The sequence below is a fragment of the Labrus mixtus genome, chromosome 12, assembly GCF_963584025.1.
Source record: "Labrus mixtus chromosome 12, fLabMix1.1, whole genome shotgun sequence".
In the NCBI taxonomy this organism is placed as follows: Eukaryota; Metazoa; Chordata; class Actinopteri; order Labriformes; family Labridae; genus Labrus; species Labrus mixtus.
The window spans coordinates 26368956-26386937 of NC_083623.1; the positions used below are offsets into that span (position 1 = coordinate 26368956).

At 41.8% G+C, this 17982-nt stretch overlaps 2 protein-coding genes across 2 annotated transcripts in view; one reads left to right on the top strand and one right to left on the bottom strand.

The window, feature by feature from the left end:
* Nucleotides 1-3105, top strand: part of LOC132984433 (uncharacterized) — a 90575-nt gene extending 87470 nt beyond the window's left edge. Inside the window, exon 30 of the mRNA XM_061051266.1 lies at nt 1315-3105. Within this exon, the coding sequence (XP_060907249.1) occupies nt 1315-1373 (59 nt within the window). The 3' untranslated portion in view covers nt 1374-3105. The remainder of the gene's footprint in view (nt 1-1314) is intronic.
* An 857-nt stretch (nt 3106-3962) lies between these two features.
* ephx1 (epoxide hydrolase 1, microsomal (xenobiotic)) overlaps nt 3963-17982 on the bottom strand; it is a 64855-nt gene continuing 50835 nt past the window's right edge. Inside the window, exons 2-10 of the mRNA XM_061051387.1 lie at nt 14558-14719; nt 12999-13193; nt 11630-11810; nt 11329-11547; nt 10269-10398; nt 9197-9411; nt 8654-8762; nt 6463-6585; nt 3963-5997 (exon numbers count right to left, since the gene is read on the bottom strand). Of these exons, the coding sequence (XP_060907370.1) occupies nt 5787-5997; nt 6463-6585; nt 8654-8762; nt 9197-9411; nt 10269-10398; nt 11329-11547; nt 11630-11810; nt 12999-13181 (1371 nt within the window). The 5' untranslated portion in view covers nt 13182-13193; nt 14558-14719 and the 3' untranslated portion in view covers nt 3963-5786. The remainder of the gene's footprint in view (nt 5998-6462; nt 6586-8653; nt 8763-9196; nt 9412-10268; nt 10399-11328; nt 11548-11629; nt 11811-12998; nt 13194-14557; nt 14720-17982) is intronic.

The window sequence follows — 17982 nt, forward strand, 5'->3', positions numbered from 1 at the left end:
TACAACTTAACTGATTGATAGCGGCGTACACCTGTGAGGCGTTCCTTTACATTAATTACCCACGCAGTCCACTACTGAAATTAAACAATACTTGGATAGATATTCAGAAAGTTTTGTATTTTAAAGTTCATTTCCAAATACTGTGTTGGGGCCCTGTAGCCAATAAGCAGGTTAAGGTGTTTTTCTGATCCAGTGAAAAATCTCAACATGTATCACAGAGACTGCCCAAATTGTGGCACTTCTTTATTCATATTTTTCAGTATAGCTACTCTGTTTATTCATTTCGTGCAACCAACTGGTGACATTTTCCGGCCAACTTTAGGTTTATAGTCATCTGCTTTAAACAACTAAAGACAATCTGATGTGTTTCCACAGCTCTGCAGGCCAGCACAGCACTCGGCAGTGATTATATTAAGAGAGCTCTCTCTCTCTCTCCCCAAAGTGCAGCAGGTCGACAGACATGGGCCGCCTTACAAAGCAAGATCAAATTCATGATTTTTGATTCCATTTGTTTAGTGGTATCCTGATTTTGTGCACAGCTAAATATTCTTCCTTTGGTAAATTTATAATTGAGTAGTGTCCTACCTTTGCATTGCACAAGTTTTGTTTACGATTAAAGGCCCATCTCGTATTGATGCCTGTCCCACATAAAGGCGGGATCATTTTACAGACTCAAGGCAATAATTAGAGCCCGACCGATTAATCGGCCAGCTGATAATATCGGCCGATATTAGCATATCAAGTGACTATCGGTATCGGCTAATTTGATCGCATATATGCGCTGATATTTGTAGCTTTATTCACCAGTCAAATAGCATTTCATTTGAGTTAAGTGTATTACACTAGCAGTTCTCTTTCTGGCTGTAGAGTGATGATGCTTGTTGTAATCCATTTAGCACACTTTTCTGGTGTCAACCGTGTTTGATAACTGAATTTGAGGGATCAACGCAATATATGTGTATATCTATCTCTGCAAATCGAAGATAGATCTAAGAAAGGTATCAGCCAATATATCCGTGTCGGATGTTCTTTCTCCCCCATATTGATATCGGCCCCAAAATTCCCATATTGGTCGGGTCCTAGCAATGAGAGCCCAAGCTGTTATTTTGAGTATCATTCAGATTGTTGTAGATTTGTCATTGAAACAAAGAAAGCTCATCACTGTGAGCACCAAGCAGTAGGACTACAGCCAAGGTTTAGCCTCACAAGGAGCTGGGAAGTCTGTGGACTTGTCTTAGTATCAATCGTTTTTCTTTCCTTTTTTGGCGAAGGACTAAACACATTATTTTGTTGCTGTGTTTTGTTTTTTTCCAGATGGTAACAACATCTCATCCAACGACTCTAATGTGACTCAGTCTCTCAACCCTTCATAATGTTTGCAGAGCGCTTCAACCAGTCCACTCTGAAAGACAACCAACGGAGCTCGACACTTTTTCTCCAACGTTACGACAACTAATCATGAATACAGTTTTCTTTTTAAAGCTGCTGCACAGCTTACAACTCTGTTATACATACAAGCATTTATATGTATGTTATTACATTCATTTATGTTGGATAAATAGTATTAATTATCTTCTTTGAGAAAGGAGTTTCATGTACTTGCTATAGGTCAGGAGATATACACGGGAAAATGTGTGTCGTCATTCTCATTTCTGACCACTAGAGGCAGAAGTGCACCGATATTTTCTTTCAGGTACTTTAATTTCTTGATGCACTTAAAAAAACAAAACATGTAGCTACATATAAAAGGCATTAATCTTAATAAGTGATCTTATATTACTGTGTTTTTGTCATATAATAAATACTTTCTGAATGCAGAGACTTTAATAACCTGTTTTATACGTCTCACACACACACACACACACACACACACACACGCACGTGGTGGTGACTGAGTCTGCAGAGACCTTGTCCTCTGACTGGATTTTTATGTTTTGGTTTGCTTTTGTTGACTCTGGCTGGTTCTGGGTGGGGAGTTGTTGTGTTTCCTCCAGCCAATGATAGCGCTCAGATGAGTTTAGGAGTGGAAACAGTTCAGCAATTGGGTGCGATTTCCTACCTGTGAATATGCCAGACATGGGTGTAGCGGCAAAAAAAAATATATAATCATAGTGAGGCAGATAAAGCTCGTTCTGAAAGAAGGTTAAATCTTTCGTCTTTCACCCTCAGACATGGAGTTTTTCCCCTTCCTGTTGGACAGGCAGGTGCAAACACCTGCGGTTAGCTTGTGTTAGCGTGCCGTAGCTTGCAGTGTAGGTACAAGCAGTAAACGTACACACTACGTCTTGCAGTGAGTGTGACCTTCTGGAGGGGGCGATGAGCCCAGGAGGAGGGGCCCAGTTTGAATGTTGTGTTTACAAGCTGCAACAAACATTTCTACTGACTCCTTCTTTAAGGTCATCTTGCCAGTGTACATGTTGTTGCCATGCAGTTATGCAATTGTTTAATTTGTTTTTACCATATATGTTCATTTTCTTTTATTATCATTTAATCTTTTTATCATTTCATTCTTATGTCATATAGTCGCTACGACTTTTGTTTTTTATAAGCTGTAAGTCATTTTGTTATTATTGACTTACGTTCTGCCTTTTGATTTGTTATTTTGATTTGTTACTGCTTTTCATTTCTTGTTTTGTTTAACCGGATTTGATGAGTGATTTTTGATGTTATTGTTTTCCGGTTTGATTTTTGATTTGTTTCTGATTTTTTGATTTATAGTTTAGTATGTTTTATGCGTTTGACGAACAAATTCAAGAATGTGCAAGAGAGGGTGTCGAAAGATCAGAAAGAGTTATGCAATTGTTGAATTTGTTTTTACCATATATGTTATTTTTCTTTTATTATCATTTAATCTTTTTATCATTTCATTCGTATGTTTTTTTTGGCTTTTATATTTCCTGTCAATCCTACACATACCCGCGGTGCCTATGCACCTGTGAGGTCAGGATAAGTGTGCCATACATTGAGCAAAACCACATACGAGCTCGTAGGTGTATAGCGTTTCTGTGAATCTGCCTGGTTCACGGTCTTCAAGCTAAAACCACAAACTTAGTATCACCTGTGTTACCTTGTATGCTTTGACATTAAAACCACGTATGAACTTGGTATCAACTGTGGATGTATCACCTTTCTGCGAATATGAATTGTTGAGGTTTTACAGAATTTTGGAAAAAAGGGACCATCTGGCTATAAAAAGGCTGTAGAAAAGCTGATCGGGTTGTTTTTTGCTTTTCTAAAGGACTCCACATCACTCTGACTTTTGAATCCCCATTTTGGGGACTTAGTCTCTGAGACCAAGATCTTTTAAAACCACAAGTGTCTACACTCTCGGGTTTAGACTTTGGTCTTTGTGTTTTGCTTTTACTTTTTACATTTTTATATTTTTACTTTTACTGTTCTGTATTTGCATTTGGAATATCATTTGAAGTTTTTAAATAAATTTTCGGAAACTTTTGAAATCATTTTCTGACTGAAATCATTCACACCACAAAGACCGGAGTCTCCCTTAAGGACCCTGTGAACCTCGGAAGGTAAGCTTGAGCAGTCACACCACTGCACACTTCTACTGACTTTTACTACACACCTCATACACACCTAACATCCTAGCGGGGAGAGATTACAGTTATTCCCTCTCCGGGGGGTAATCTAGAGTCCTGTACCAGGGGTTATTCTTGAATCTAATTATTCTAGAAATGAATGTTAGGCAGATAATCCTAGGGCTATGTGATTATAACAAGTCCTTTCTCCTCCAAAGGGTGTTAGTGGAGTAATTTTACATAGCTCCAGGTACTAGGAAAGAGTAGACTAGTGGCTGGTAGGGAGTGAGCTCTCACTTAGTTCTAGGAAAGAGTAGACTAGTTAACTAATGGGTGGTAAGCTTCCGTTAGCTATAGTAAAGTTATTCACCCCTTTTTGCATGTCCAGGACATGTTACAATACATTCAAAAAAATTAGGCAGATCATTAAAACAGAACAGTACTCAGTGTACATTTTATTTGGTCCACAACAGAACAAACATGTCAAAGTCTGAGCAAGAACACATCCTTCTGGTCATCTAAGCATAACAAGAACAAATTCAATTTAGTCACTTGTGTGAAATGAAATGTCGTCGACTGCTCGTTTTATCACAACATATAATCATCATATGAAAACAACATGTCAAACAGCATTACAGATTGTATTACACTTCTTCAGCATGAGCAGCACTGATAATGATTCAACTCTGCCTTCATGATCACTACATATCAAATGAATATGTATCCGGGGCACCTGTAGCCTGTCCTATTTATAAATAAAGGCATAAAAGGCCCAAAAATAAAAATTTTGAATCAATATGTACTTACAAGCAGTGCTCCTACTCTTTGTAGCAAATCAAAGTGAACTGATTACATACACGTAACTCTGCATGTTACAAACATGGGCAGATCAATCAAAGGCCACCGTGATCCAAGCAGCAGCTTGTATTCAACTGTTTGTTAACACACACTAGTCATAGCGATCGGGACATCACCTACAGGTTTAAAACATTTCAGTCACGCCCTGCTGTGCATGTGGGTGTAAGGCACTTTTTAAACCCCCCTCTTACTGTCTGTGGTAACAGAATACATGTGACCGTGACTTTAAAATGAGTTAAAAATATTCTGAAAAGAAAAAATAATTAAAGGTCACATATTCTCCTCCTCTTCAACCAGTTTAAATAAGTCTCAGAGCTCCTCAAAACATGTGTGTGAAGTTTCTTGTTCTAAATCCACTCTGATCCTGTATTTGATCATGCCTATAAACCCCTCTATTTCAGCCCTGCTCAGAACAGGCTGTTTCTGTGTCTGTACCTTTAAATATGTAAATGAGCTGTGTTTGACCACGCCCCCTCTCTGGAAGGGCTTGGGTGTCTCTGGCTTTCTCGCTCCATGTTCTATTGTTTACGATGAGAAGGCAGACTCAGAGGGCAGAACAAACACCTAGCTGTAGGAGTGTCACCCACCTGGGGGAGGGGTTACTGCCCTTTGTGATGTCATGAAGGGAAAATCTCCAAACGGCCTGTTTGAGAACACATTTTCTGAAAAAGTGGAGCAGGCAAAAGACGGAGAGGATGAACTTTTCTCATCATTTCTCATGGGGGGTTTGTAGACAGACTAGAGACACATGTTAGTGTTAGAACAACATGGTGAAGTGTATTTTGTATAACATGTGACCTTTAAAAAGGTTTAGAGCAAACGTGTGGCAGCCATGTTTGTAGTTTGAGTCAGAGAAATGCCTGGTCCCTTGTCTCAGCTGTCAGAACAACACGCCCCCCTCCCTCCCATCTGCTGCTGTTCAGGAAATGTTCGACTGCAAGGCTGAAGGAATATTCAGGTACGACCAAAATCTTGTGCAGATCAACAGGAGAGAGAGAGTGAACTTTCCTGACTTTATTCAACACAAAGCTTTGAATTTTAGGACAGGTGATATGGCTCCAAATTAAATCCCACAGCACAGTACCACAACTTCAATACCCGTTCAATCCATACTAGAGGCTTTGAACGTTTGTGGCCAACATGATAAATCATGAATAATGCTTTCGCTCTCACTGGCCGAGTTATGTTTTATTCTGCTTATACACTTAACATCTTAATATTGATTAAGTATGACTAGGAATAATCAAAACAGAGCTATACTTGATCATTGAATCCAACACAGAGAGAAACGTATCGCTTACCTCACTTTTAAAGAATCACAACTCTCTCTTGTCTACTTCTTGCTCTCCACTGAAACCTACTTCTTTCCATCTGCTTAATAGTTTCCAGTCATTATTTCTTCTTCTCCTTCTCCACTGTCTTTATGAAGTTCTGGATGTCCTCGGCCATCAGCTGGGGCTCCTCCATGGCGGCAAAATGGCCACCGCGGGCCATGTGCGTGAAGGTCACGAGTTTCCTATACTTCTGTTTGACCCAGAGTTTTGGAGTGTGCATCAGCTCATTGGGGAAGCAGGCAAAGCCAGTGGGGACGTACACAGGTATCCTGGGGGGGGGGGGATAAAGATCAGGTGTCTGCTTTAGATTTAAAGAGGTGATGTTGTAACCTGTACAGATGTGATTTACGTGTATGCAGATAATACTCCCTAGAGCTACACTAACCTCTGATATAATAGAAAACACTGCTTAAAAGACCCTGACCAATAAATACCGGTCTGTTGATATCACTGGTTGATTTGGGTTACAGATATATCAACAATCTAATAACACAACCACGTATAAAATGTTTTTACAGATCATGCAGAAAACTATTCTTTTGTTAATATAGAACCTATTTCACCCCATTTTCCTTCCAGCAGAGCAGACATGTAAGGCTTTCACACTTGCAGAAAACTCCAGAAAGACTCTGACTGGAGTCAGTTTATAGACTGTCTCCACGCCATGGCTACAATCTCCGTGCATGTTATCAAACTGCTGCATTATGTTTTATGTTAAAGATAAAGTCACCTACTTTGAGTGAGGCTGGTCGAGGCCTTGGCTGAAGTTTTCTTTGTAGAACCTCATGGAGGAGATGATGCAGCCAGACGTCCAATAGATCATCACGTTAGTCAGCAGATCATCCAGAGAGAACTTCCTGCAGGAGACCACACAGCATCATTTCATCAGACAGTGAGGTGTTTAAAACCGAATAAACACCCCTGTATGAACACATTAAGAATTAAAGGGAACTTTAAAAAAACTGTATATAGACATATGAAGCTCTAGCGTAAGTTCAGTAAGGAAGACTATATAACTGCCTTCACGATCGGGTCTTTCTCATTCATCTTTTTTGGCACGCTCATTCTCGTTTCCGCTGTCATTCTTGAGCTGTCATTTTCTGGGGGCTGTCATTGGTTAATCAGCTGTCTCGTCAGCGGTACTCATCTAACCAATTGCATGGTGTTCCGCCCTTATTTTCAACCTATCATGGTACTGCTCCCCTTTTAAATATGATTCTTTCTCTCCCTTAGTTCCTTCATGCTGATGTTTCGTGCGCCCCTCCACCTCCCCAACACTGCCATCTTGCAGAATCATCATCCCATCTGGTCTCATCAAGTCATCAGCTTCACCACCACCAGTGTCTGGACTCCATGGGGGGATCTATTCTGACATTGCTAAGAATTGTCATTCTACACATCGCCCACCCCATAGAGTCCAAGCGCCAAAATTATTTCTGTCAAGGAACATTTCCATATCTCATTGTAATAAATAATTATCTTTAATCAATTGTCTCTCCTGATTGAAATGGACTTATCCATACATGTGTGGTGGTTACTGTGTTTGCAGAGACTCTGTCCTCTGACTGGATTTTCATGTTATGGTTGTTTTGATTGACTCAGACGTTTCTAGGCAGGGAGCTGGTGTGTTTACTCTCAACCAATGACAGCGCACAGGAGAGTTTGAGAGTGAATACAATTCAGGGATTCAGTGACTCAAACTGCCGAATATGACGAACATGAACGTAGCAGCAAAGAAGAGAAAATATAATCACAGTGAGGAGAAACGGCGAACAGATAAAGCTTGTTCTAAAACGAGGGTGAGCCTTGTGTCAACTTTTGACCGCCGACGTGGATTGGTCTGCTTCCTGTTGGACAGTCAGGCGACAAACACCGGCGGTTTGATGTGCTAGCGAGCGATAGCTTGCAGTGTAGGTACAAGCAGTAAACGCAAACTCTACGTCCTGCAGTGAGGGTGAGCTTCCGGGTGGAGAGGAGCCCAGTGAGAGGGGCCCAGTTTGTGGTGGAATTTGACAGCACACCAGTTTACCTCTTGGTAGTAGTTTTGAATTTCCCTCTGGATCAACAAAGTATCTATCTATCTATCTAGTGGAGTGGCCTCTGATACAGGCAGCCTTTGTGTGGGAGAGGTTCAAGTGCAAAGGAAAGAAAAGGAAGAGTAGAAAACGCACACATATTTCAGCCTAATGGCCTTCTCAGGAGTGCTAGGATAGATGCCTGAATTTTCTGTAAACTTTTTTCTGTCCACTGTTTATTTTTTGATTTTTTTTTAAATCCCCTATATATATTTATTAATCCCTGATTAATAAAGAGTTTACACTCTGTTATTTGGGGACATGCTTCTCACACACATAGGCCCGAAACACAAGCATGCACAAACAGGACCTGTGGACATGCAATGGTGGAGAGATGTCAGAGAGGGGCTGCTACAAGCTGCTAAGCAGAGAGCGCACCAGAGCAGTTGGGGGTTTGGTGCCTTGCTCAAGGGCACCTCGACAGCGCTCAGGAACCTCTCCAGCTACCAGATCAACTTCCAGATGTGGTCCGCAATGGGACTTGAGCCTGCGACCTTCCGGTTCCCAACCCAGGTCCCTCTGGACTGAGCTACTGCCGCCCCTTATTTCCCCTTCTTTCACTTATTTACTCTGTATAGTTTCTTTTGAACCAACAGGTGACATGACTTGGGATGTCACGTGTTGGGATGCCGACACAACAAGGAAGCACTTACCTATTTCTATCCCATACAAGAGTACCTGTAACCGCTTCAGAGACCACTCCACTACTACCCGAAGGTAAGCCGTTGGCTTTTTTCCTGCAATTTGTTCACACTGCACAGCACCTTTTACCACCACAAGTAATACCGGACACACAGTGAGCACACCAGCTTCCATTCATTGATTTATTACATTATGTTGTTCTATTTACCTGGTGAGTCCTCCATCCTCCAGGTTCCTGAAGTCGCGGCTCGTCCATGTGGAGAACTTCTCCAGTATGTAGGAAGCCAGACCCACTGGAGAATCGTTGAGTCCTCGACCTTGAGGGAATGTGAAAGTCAGAAATGATTCTCTTTTTTATCCCTGCTTGAAAAAGAGCATTCACAGAGACAGCTGTATTTCCCTGCTTTCATAAGGACAGGACTAAAGTGTGGGTAGGCGTTCGGTGTATCGCTCATGGGCAGTGAGGGTCATCTCGGTTTCCTCTTCGATTTAAACGTTATTCTCTGATCTATAACCACATACACCTCTTTACTATCTCTCTCCTCACTCTGTTTCCTTTATCTCATGTTTAAATCTAAGCTCATATCTACCTGCATTAAATACTCATTAAAGGCCTCTGCTGCCGTGATGCTGTTTAAGACCGTGTGTTCTCTTCCCAGGGTAAGTAAGTGCTAACATCACAAGGTCCCACTGTGCTGATTCTTCTGTTTAGTAGTGTTGACACTATGTTGAGACGGCCCCAGGTCCTTACCCACAGTGTCAGGCTTGGTGGCCTGGATGTGCATGTAGCCAGACTCTTTGATGGACTCCACCACCAGTTTCTCCACGCAGGGGAAGAGCCGCTGAACATCCAGGTCGGTGAAACCAAATAGCTTAGGGAAGCGACGGCCGAGCATGACGGATAAAGCCACGGGCAACCCTGGTTTGGATGGCGGGGCAAAGTTCACATGCAAGCCTTTGACTGTGCTAAGGAATGAAAAAAACAAAACAAAACAAGAAATGATCAAGCAGCGACCTCCATTGTTGAAATGAAGCTGATGCATGAGTGCCTGCCTCGCTACCAGGCAAACAGCTACCTAAAAGGTGTTGCAGCCATGGAAGCAGGCACGAGCAGAAACATGATCAAACTAGGATCAATATTGGAGATGCTTTTGAAAAATGGAGAGAGGTTAGAACACAGAAAGGTTTACAGACCCATGCAGAGCTGGATAAACACTGAAGATACAGTGTACACCACATGACAACCTGTGTGAGCCTCCACTCTAGAGAGGAGGGGACGGGGGAGACAGCTTTCTAGAAAGTATTTTGACTGCAGTACCTATCTTAAACACTAGGTTTCAGAGTTACATATCGGCCCTTTAAACTAAAAGGTTGCTGAACACTTTCTTTATTGGCTTACGTACCTGTTTCCTGTAACCACATGTGCAGCCGTACATAGCCTAGGTTCTGTGTATAAACACCCTCAGGCTTTTTGAAACAGGGACAGTGCTCACTCTCATCTGCTGTGAAGTGAACCTTTTATTGAAAATCTCCACCCACTTCAAAATACCTGAGCTATCCCTTTGACCCTATTTCTTTACCATGATTTTTTCTTAAAACTAACAAAGTCCTGGTGAAACAGTCTTTGTTAGGCACAAACACTACCTGACCGGTTCAGGAAAACGTTGTGTTAGTGAAACATGGTGGGCTTTCACAATAAGTTAACATGAAATTCCTCAGGGGATTGTACTCCTGACAAAAGCCATTTATGTAAGAGAGTACAAGCCAGTAACAGTCTGAAATCTATTGAGAAAGAAATGAAACAAGAAGGTCACGTGTCTTACTTGGGCTCCAGCTGAGCCATGTTGGTGGTGACCAGCCAGCCCCAGTCTCCTCCATGAGCGTAGAACTGTTGGAAGCCCAAACGCTTCATTAACTTGTGGAAGATGCGTGCTGCACAAACTGAATCAAAACCTGTTTACACAAACACACAAGCAAACGTATTCATAAATGATACACACAGAAAAACCTGAGAAGTTAGATATTCAACGTGTGTACATTTTGCAGGAAGTTAACGTTTGTACATTATGTTTATGGACACTGAGGGGGCCAATTCTTAAAACAACACCCATATGAGTAAGAACAGATCTGCTGTTTTTGGTATGTTAAAGGAGCTAGATGTAACTCTGACCCCTAGTGTTTAAAATGGGTACTACAGTCAGATTCTAAACATCAGAGAGAGCGGTTTCCCCCTGCCCCCTCCTCCCTATAGTTGATGCTCATGCAGGTTACCATGTCTTAAACACTGAAGCTTCAGTGTTTATCCAGCTCTGCATGGGTCTGTAAACCTTTCTGTGTTCTAACCTCTCTCCATTTTTCAAAAGCATCTCCAACATTGATCCTAGTTTGATCACGTTTCTGCTCGTGGAGCTTATTAGAAACTTGCAGAGGCTTTTTAGGTCGGGTACAATCACTTCTATCTGAACCACTTCTCTTGCCCGCTTCCATCGCTGCAACACCTGTTGACCTGATAACTGCTCTCATATCTGGCAAACAGAGGGGTGTCCAAAACAGCCATGTGGGGGTGTCTTAAAACCGTCTACCTTCTCTGGTCCAAACAAATCCAGATCATTCAGGAGCAGAATCTAAAGTTAGAAGGAGGACATACTGACTGCTGCATTGTTGTCAGAGAAGCCAGCACTTCAACATAGCATGTTTCATTAATGTCTGATCAGATAGTAAGATACCTTTATCATTTCAGTCACTACACATCTTACTGATTGCTCCTATAAACATTATAGTATTAGACAAGGCTGAGACATTATGGGGATATCGGGATTTTTTCACAACTTGCTGGCAGAAGCATTTTTTTCATGACTGCAAGTGAAAAAATTTCAGACTCACCTTTCTTATGTGATGCCTCTGAAAACCCATAGCCTGGTATGGAGGGACACACCACCTCAAACACAAGGTCATGGGGGTCTGTTGGTTCTGTCAGCAGAGGGATCATTCCATAGAACTCATAGAAGGAGCCGGGCCAGCCGTGAACCATTATCAGAGGAAGAGCAGTCGTTCCCTCTGGCACCTTCTTTGGCTTCACATGCAGGTAATGGATATCAATGCCTGGGTAGGAGTTCAGGGATTTAGGACACATTTCAGTCAACAGGATTTATTTTTAAATAATATGTCAGCTGCTTGGCCTCACCTTCGATGTTGGTTTTGAAGTGGGGATACTGGTTAAGTTTATCAACATGTCTGTTCCAGTCAAATTCATTTCTCCAGTAAGAGACCACCCTCTGCAGGTACTGGGAGTTGAAACCGTAGTTAAACTGGCTGTCCTCCAGTGATGGAACAGGCCGAGTCTGGTCTATCCTCCTGTAGAGGTCCTGATAGAAAACAGATATTTTCAGGAGTGCATGTGTGAAAACAGCTTCAGAGAATGTAGTTGACCTGTGATCATGGAAGACTGTGCAATGATAAAGCATGGGAAAGTTCAAAGAGGCATTATGATTCAGATATGAGCTATTCTGCATCAGTGCAAAGGAAGAAGATAAGCAGAAGTTTAGATAAAAGAAAACCGTTCACAGACTGTAAGATCTTTTCTTTGTTGGATATTCAACAGACATTCACTCTTATCTTTTAATAATCCACAAATCATTTAACCATTTGCTTCACCAGAGGTGAGAGCAGCATTTAAAGGAAGAAGGTGCACATTTTTGATCCAGTAGATGTCGCCCTTGAGCACCAGCATGAAACCAAAACAAACTGCTGTTTGACGACACCTCCGCCATACTGAAGCCTCCGCTCTCCTCCAGCGACACACCTCCAACCCCCTCCACTCGAGTTCAGACAAAGGAGTCAGCAGCGGAGTTAAGTGCAAGCAGTGGACAAAAATTGTCCTTTGCTCAAGCTACAATTGTCTGTTCCTGCATTTTTGTGTTAGCATGCTAATGTTAGCGCTCTTTAGTTAGCTCGTAGCTTCACATTACATGTAAATTTATGTTCTTAATGTTCTTCTTCTTCTCTCTAGTTCTTGACTAAAACAGCTTTTATACACAAGGGGAGGAGCCGGCCGTCCCGTCCATGTAAACACGGTTCTGACAACAACACAGCCAGCGGGACTCGAGCTTCTCATTCATTGTAGACAGTCAAGACTCACAGAGACATTTACAGAGGATAGACTGGATTTCTGCTTTATCTATGCGTTAAATGTCACACATTATGCCTTAAAGTTGTGTATATTTTCAACTAGGATGGTTTGCACGAACAGATAAATCATCTTTTTAATGCACGATTTGTGTCTCCATTTACACAGACATTGGAATTGAAGAGTTAGTATTTTAATGCATGTCTGTTGTTTTGTATGAAACAAGGTGGGCTTCTACTGGGGTCAGTTAAAAAAGAAAAGTTTTTGTATTATTTACTGTTTACCTTTCTGCTTGTATTAACAGATGCAATAGTGGCCTTATGTGGTCATAAACATCAGGGTTTGATACAATGAGTGCAGGGAAGGTTAATAAGGAGTTAATAAGACAAAACTGTAGCTTTCTTAGCAAACTAAGACGTAAACGAACCTCGATCTCTTCATCACTGGTGGTGATTTTGAAGGGCTTAATGGTGACGTCCTCCCCACCTTCAGGGGGTGCTCCGGCCCCCCACCAGCCATCCTCTGTTTTCAGAACCTGCTTTCTGCTCCTCTGAACCAGGAAGAAGATCACTCCTCCAATCACCACAGCAACCAGCACCTCCGTGAACATGGTGCTCAGAGTCTGCGCCAGAACAGAGAAGGATGGAGGAGGATGGATGTGCAGAACAGATGAAAAGAGGAGATGTCATTATAATTCAATACTTTAACAGTTATTTCACATCATCAGCCTCATCGAGGGTGAGGCTACGCAAAGGGCAGTAGCCCCTCCCCCAGGTGGGTGACACTCCCACAGCTAGGTGTTTGTTCTGCCCTCTGAGTCTGCCTTCTCACCGTAAACAATAGGACATGGAGCGAGAAAGCCAGAGACACCCAAGCCCTTCCAGAGAGGGGGCATGGTCAGACACAGCTCATTTACATATTTAAAGGTACAGACACAGAAACAGCCTGTTCTGAGCAGGGCTGAAATAGAGGGGTTTATAGACATGATCAAATACAGGATCAGAGTGGATTTAGAACAAGAAACTTCACACACATGTTTTGAGGAGCTCTGAGACTTATTTAAAGTTGTTGAAAAGGGGGAGAATATGTCACCTTTAATAATGTGATTTGCCAATTTAAAAAAACAGCAAAGAGTAAATCTGTGACCTACTTACTAAAATATAAGAATGTGTAGTGCATAGAAAACAACAAAGGCATTTGAAAGAAACAGACTGAAGCTAAATCCAGTCAGCGACTTTCTCTGCCAGTGATGTAACTTTAGTCTGGGCTCAACGACTCCATCAGTCATGAGTCTGGTGAAAAATGTGGGTCCAGTCAAACAAAAGTGTCTCTGTTGTTGTTGTGTTAGTGGCAGGCTGACAGGATTAGCTAAAGACGTGGCCCCTCAGTTACAAAGACCTCAGACCTGCATGACAAAGCCTTTCAGAGCTGCACTAGTATAATGCTGCATTCATGCACGGTTACATTTCATCAGCAGCTTTGAACTTCATCTATGAAACAGTCCAAAGTTCAAACAGCAATCAATAAGAGGCCAGCAGGTAAATGGACAACTAGCGCATTCATGCAATCATAAAATAGACATCTCGTATTACAGATGTTAAGTTTACAGGGACAAACTCAGGGTACCAGCCCCCCTGTCTACCCCCTCTGACGCTCACAAATAACATCTACTGTAACAAATATATTCCGGTAAATATTTCACTTTACTTCATCAACCACAGCTAAACAGCGATGAGCTACATTAACCACTGAAGTGGAAATCGTTCAAATGCCCTTTAAGCACTTTATCGAAAAGTTTTAAGTGTCTGTATTTACTTTACTCTGTCTTCTGGGCAATTTCCAAACACAACTTCTCTTGTACTTCGTCAGAACAATAAACAGCGAGGCTGCAGGACGCGTGCAAAAGTGCAAGTCGCAGATACGAGGCTCAAATCATTTAAAAGTCGAGTAAAATTCACCACAGCTCACAAAGTTTGAGTAGTTTACCTTAAATCTCTTCTGGGACAGGTCGTTCAACTCCTCTCCCGTTTCCTTGAATCCTCCCCTAGCTCCTAGCTCCTCGCTCCTCGCCTCTACCTCACTGTCCCCGTCCTTAAGCTCACTTGTTAAAATAAAGTGGATTGCAGGAGCAGCAAAAACACTGTACAGGTGTTATAATAATGCGTATTATTCTGTGTGCGTGAAGGAGGCGCATGCGCGATTTTTTCCTGGGAACTGTGTGGAGGTGCATGACGGGATATGTAGTATAATATAAGAAGTTAGTTCCGACCATGCAATCTGATTGGACAAGAGGGTGAGCATGATATAAGGATATGAGGGGAACACTGGGACATTTTCCTGAACACACACACACACACACACACACACACACACACACACACACACACACACACTTAATATTTGAAGTATATTTGAGATATTAGTGTTATTCAATATTGATATTATAGATTTTTATCTGATTATTACTCTTATTATAATATCATTTTAGAACATTGTTATTATGAATCAGTAATGATTACTATTAATATCATTAATAGATACTATATGCAGTCGTTCTTTTGCACTGTGATCTGTTAATGAGGTATTAATTTACTAAATCATAAAAAGAGTTCTTCATGCATACAATAAACATTTAAGATCTTTCACACTTGGTTAATACATATTCATTTGATATACACTCTGTTGACATTACCTGTAAAAACAGCCGTCTGTGGTTGACAAGTTATGGTTTGGAGAAACGGTGTCTTAATTTTCCCAAACTTCATATTTTCAGATCATGTCTGTATTTTCTGTCAGGCTATGATCCAAGTTAGAATCCAGACTGTATTCAAATCATCTGACATGCCTTTTAGCACAAGTCATTATTATGCAACAAAAGGCTTTCTGGGCTAAGACGTTTCTAATCTCTAAAGAGAAAGTGAAATCTTCTAGGAGGTCAACTAAGAGTTACACTTCAATCAATCAATCAATCAATCAATCAATCAATCAATTTTTATTTGTATAGCGTCAACTCATAACAAGTGTTATCTTGAGACACTTTACAAGAAGCAGGTAAAATACCTTACTCTTTGTCTGTTAACATTACAAAAGAGCAGGTAAAAGACCTTACTCATTGTTATGTTACAAAGAGCAGGTAAAAGACCTTACTCATTGTTATGTTACAAAGATCCGGCCTATCCATCATGAGCACTTTAGCAAAGCAGCAAAAGTTACAGTGGTAAGAAAAAAACTGCCTTATTAAAAGGCAGAAATCTTTGGCCGGATCCCCGGCTCATGACGAAACAGTCTTCACAGGCCTAGACTGCGCCGGGCTTGGAAGGGGATAGGGGGAGAGATGGGATAAAATGCAGGAAGAGGGATAGGGAGCAAGGGTGTGGGGGGAGGTAGACCGTCCATCAGCAATCCGGTGGGGAGGGGAGGTGGTGTGTGTGTGTGTGGGGGGGGGGGGGGGGGGGGGTGTTCTGGCAGGCCGTCAACCAACGATCTTGAGGAGCCTAAGAGAGCTCAAGAGCTCCCAGGAAAGTAAGTGGTTAGTGACTGAGATTTATAGATAGATACATGCAGTAATATGATGTACTGTATATGCACAGAGAGAGAGGAGCTCAGGGTGCCAGTTCCCCCGGTAGTCTAAGCCTATAGCAGCATAACTAAGAGCTGGTCTACACCAGCACCAGCCCTAACTATAAGATTTATCAAAAAGGAAAGTTTTAAGTCTATTCTTAAAAATACAGACTGTGTCTGCCTCCTGGACCCCGGCACTTACAGTATGAGTGCATGTATCTTTGTAATGTGTGTGTTTGTCTAAGCTGTTGGTGCCACATGGGGGTGGCTGTAGCTCAGTGGTAGAGTCGGTAGTCTCTCTGCAGGAAGGTTGAGGGCTCAATGCCCAGCTCCTGCAGCCACATGTCCAATGTGTCCTTGGGCAAGACACCTAACCCCAAGTTGCTCCCACTGCTTCATCTGCGGCGTATGAATATGTATGAATGGATTAGTTAATACTGATGGTCTCTTTACTCAGCAGCCTCTACCATCAGTGTGTGAATGTGTAGGTGTGACCTGTAAAGTAAAAGCTCTTGAGTAGTCAGAAGACTAGAAAAGAAATACAGTTTACAAGCTCAAGTCCATTTAACATTAATCACAGCTGTGCAGCTTTAGCCCCAGCACCCCAGATGTTAGTAAAAAGCTCAAAACAGGCGCAGCCACCCCAAATCACAGCAGAGCTGATGATGGTTTTGTTTGATAATGATGATGACAATATTTAGGATGGTTTTGATTTTGATTAGAACTCTCAAGAACAAATGTGGATGTTGTGCTTTGCCTCTGGTCACTTCCTGTCAGTACCTGTGTGTCTGATACGACATAAAGCTGTTTGTTTGCACTTGCTGACGTTGTTTCCTCCCCTCATAGATCCTCTCTGGTGTTGTTCTTACTCTGATGTCGCTTTGGATAAAAGTGTCTGATAATGATTTGTTGAATTGAAGCTGATATTCAGAACAATATCGCTCCCTCTCGTGTTATAGTACTTAATTACACGGTGTAGGACCAAGCAGCAACCTCTGGTCTTGAAAAATGAAGCCAATGCGGAAGTTCAAAATCCTGCAGTTTGACGCATGTCCACTATTGGTTGGCTCCAGGATGACCAGAAGTCACATACACACAATAGGCAAAAAAGCTTACAGCATAAATAAACATGTTTACAGCCTGGTACAAAAACAAATGAGTCTGATTAGTTATTGTCATCATGGGCACACACTGTACAGGGGGGTCAGTTTTTTAAAAACAGCTCAGTTTTGATTTCGATAACAATACGTTTGTAGCTGACCTGATAAGACAGGTAGACGTGATCTAAAGGTTCATCAAGAGGTTTAAAACCCGCCTCAGCTCCAGCTCTCAGTCTGTTGTTAGGTTGACTGAAAGTTAGACTGAGACAGGATTTCCACCATGGCGGCTGCTGACGATGAACCTCTGGGGCCTCCTGCAGGAACAGATGATTTGGCTCACTGAAACGTAATTTCAGATCAAAATTTATATTCACCATGTTTTGTCTAAACAATTTTGACAGTTTCTTTAAAATGCAACACAGTGAGCAGTATGAGGAGTACCTTCACATACGTTCCTGATTGTTGAACTTGAAGAAGAGGTGGTTATCTAATATTTACAGTCTGTGGTGATTATACAAACATTGCACAAGACCAGGGTGACTTCAAAGACAGCGGCGAGAAAAGCAGATAAGCCCACACATGCTTACTCAATGCCACAATTATAGTTTATTAAATCACGTGTGGCTCAAAGAGATCTGATTTAAAACACTCTTTAAGTGTGCAGGCTTATCTTTTAATTTTGTAGCTGAGTTATGAGTTTACCATTTTTCAGTTTGGGCTGTGAAGGCCATTAAAGGAGGAAAAGTTTAG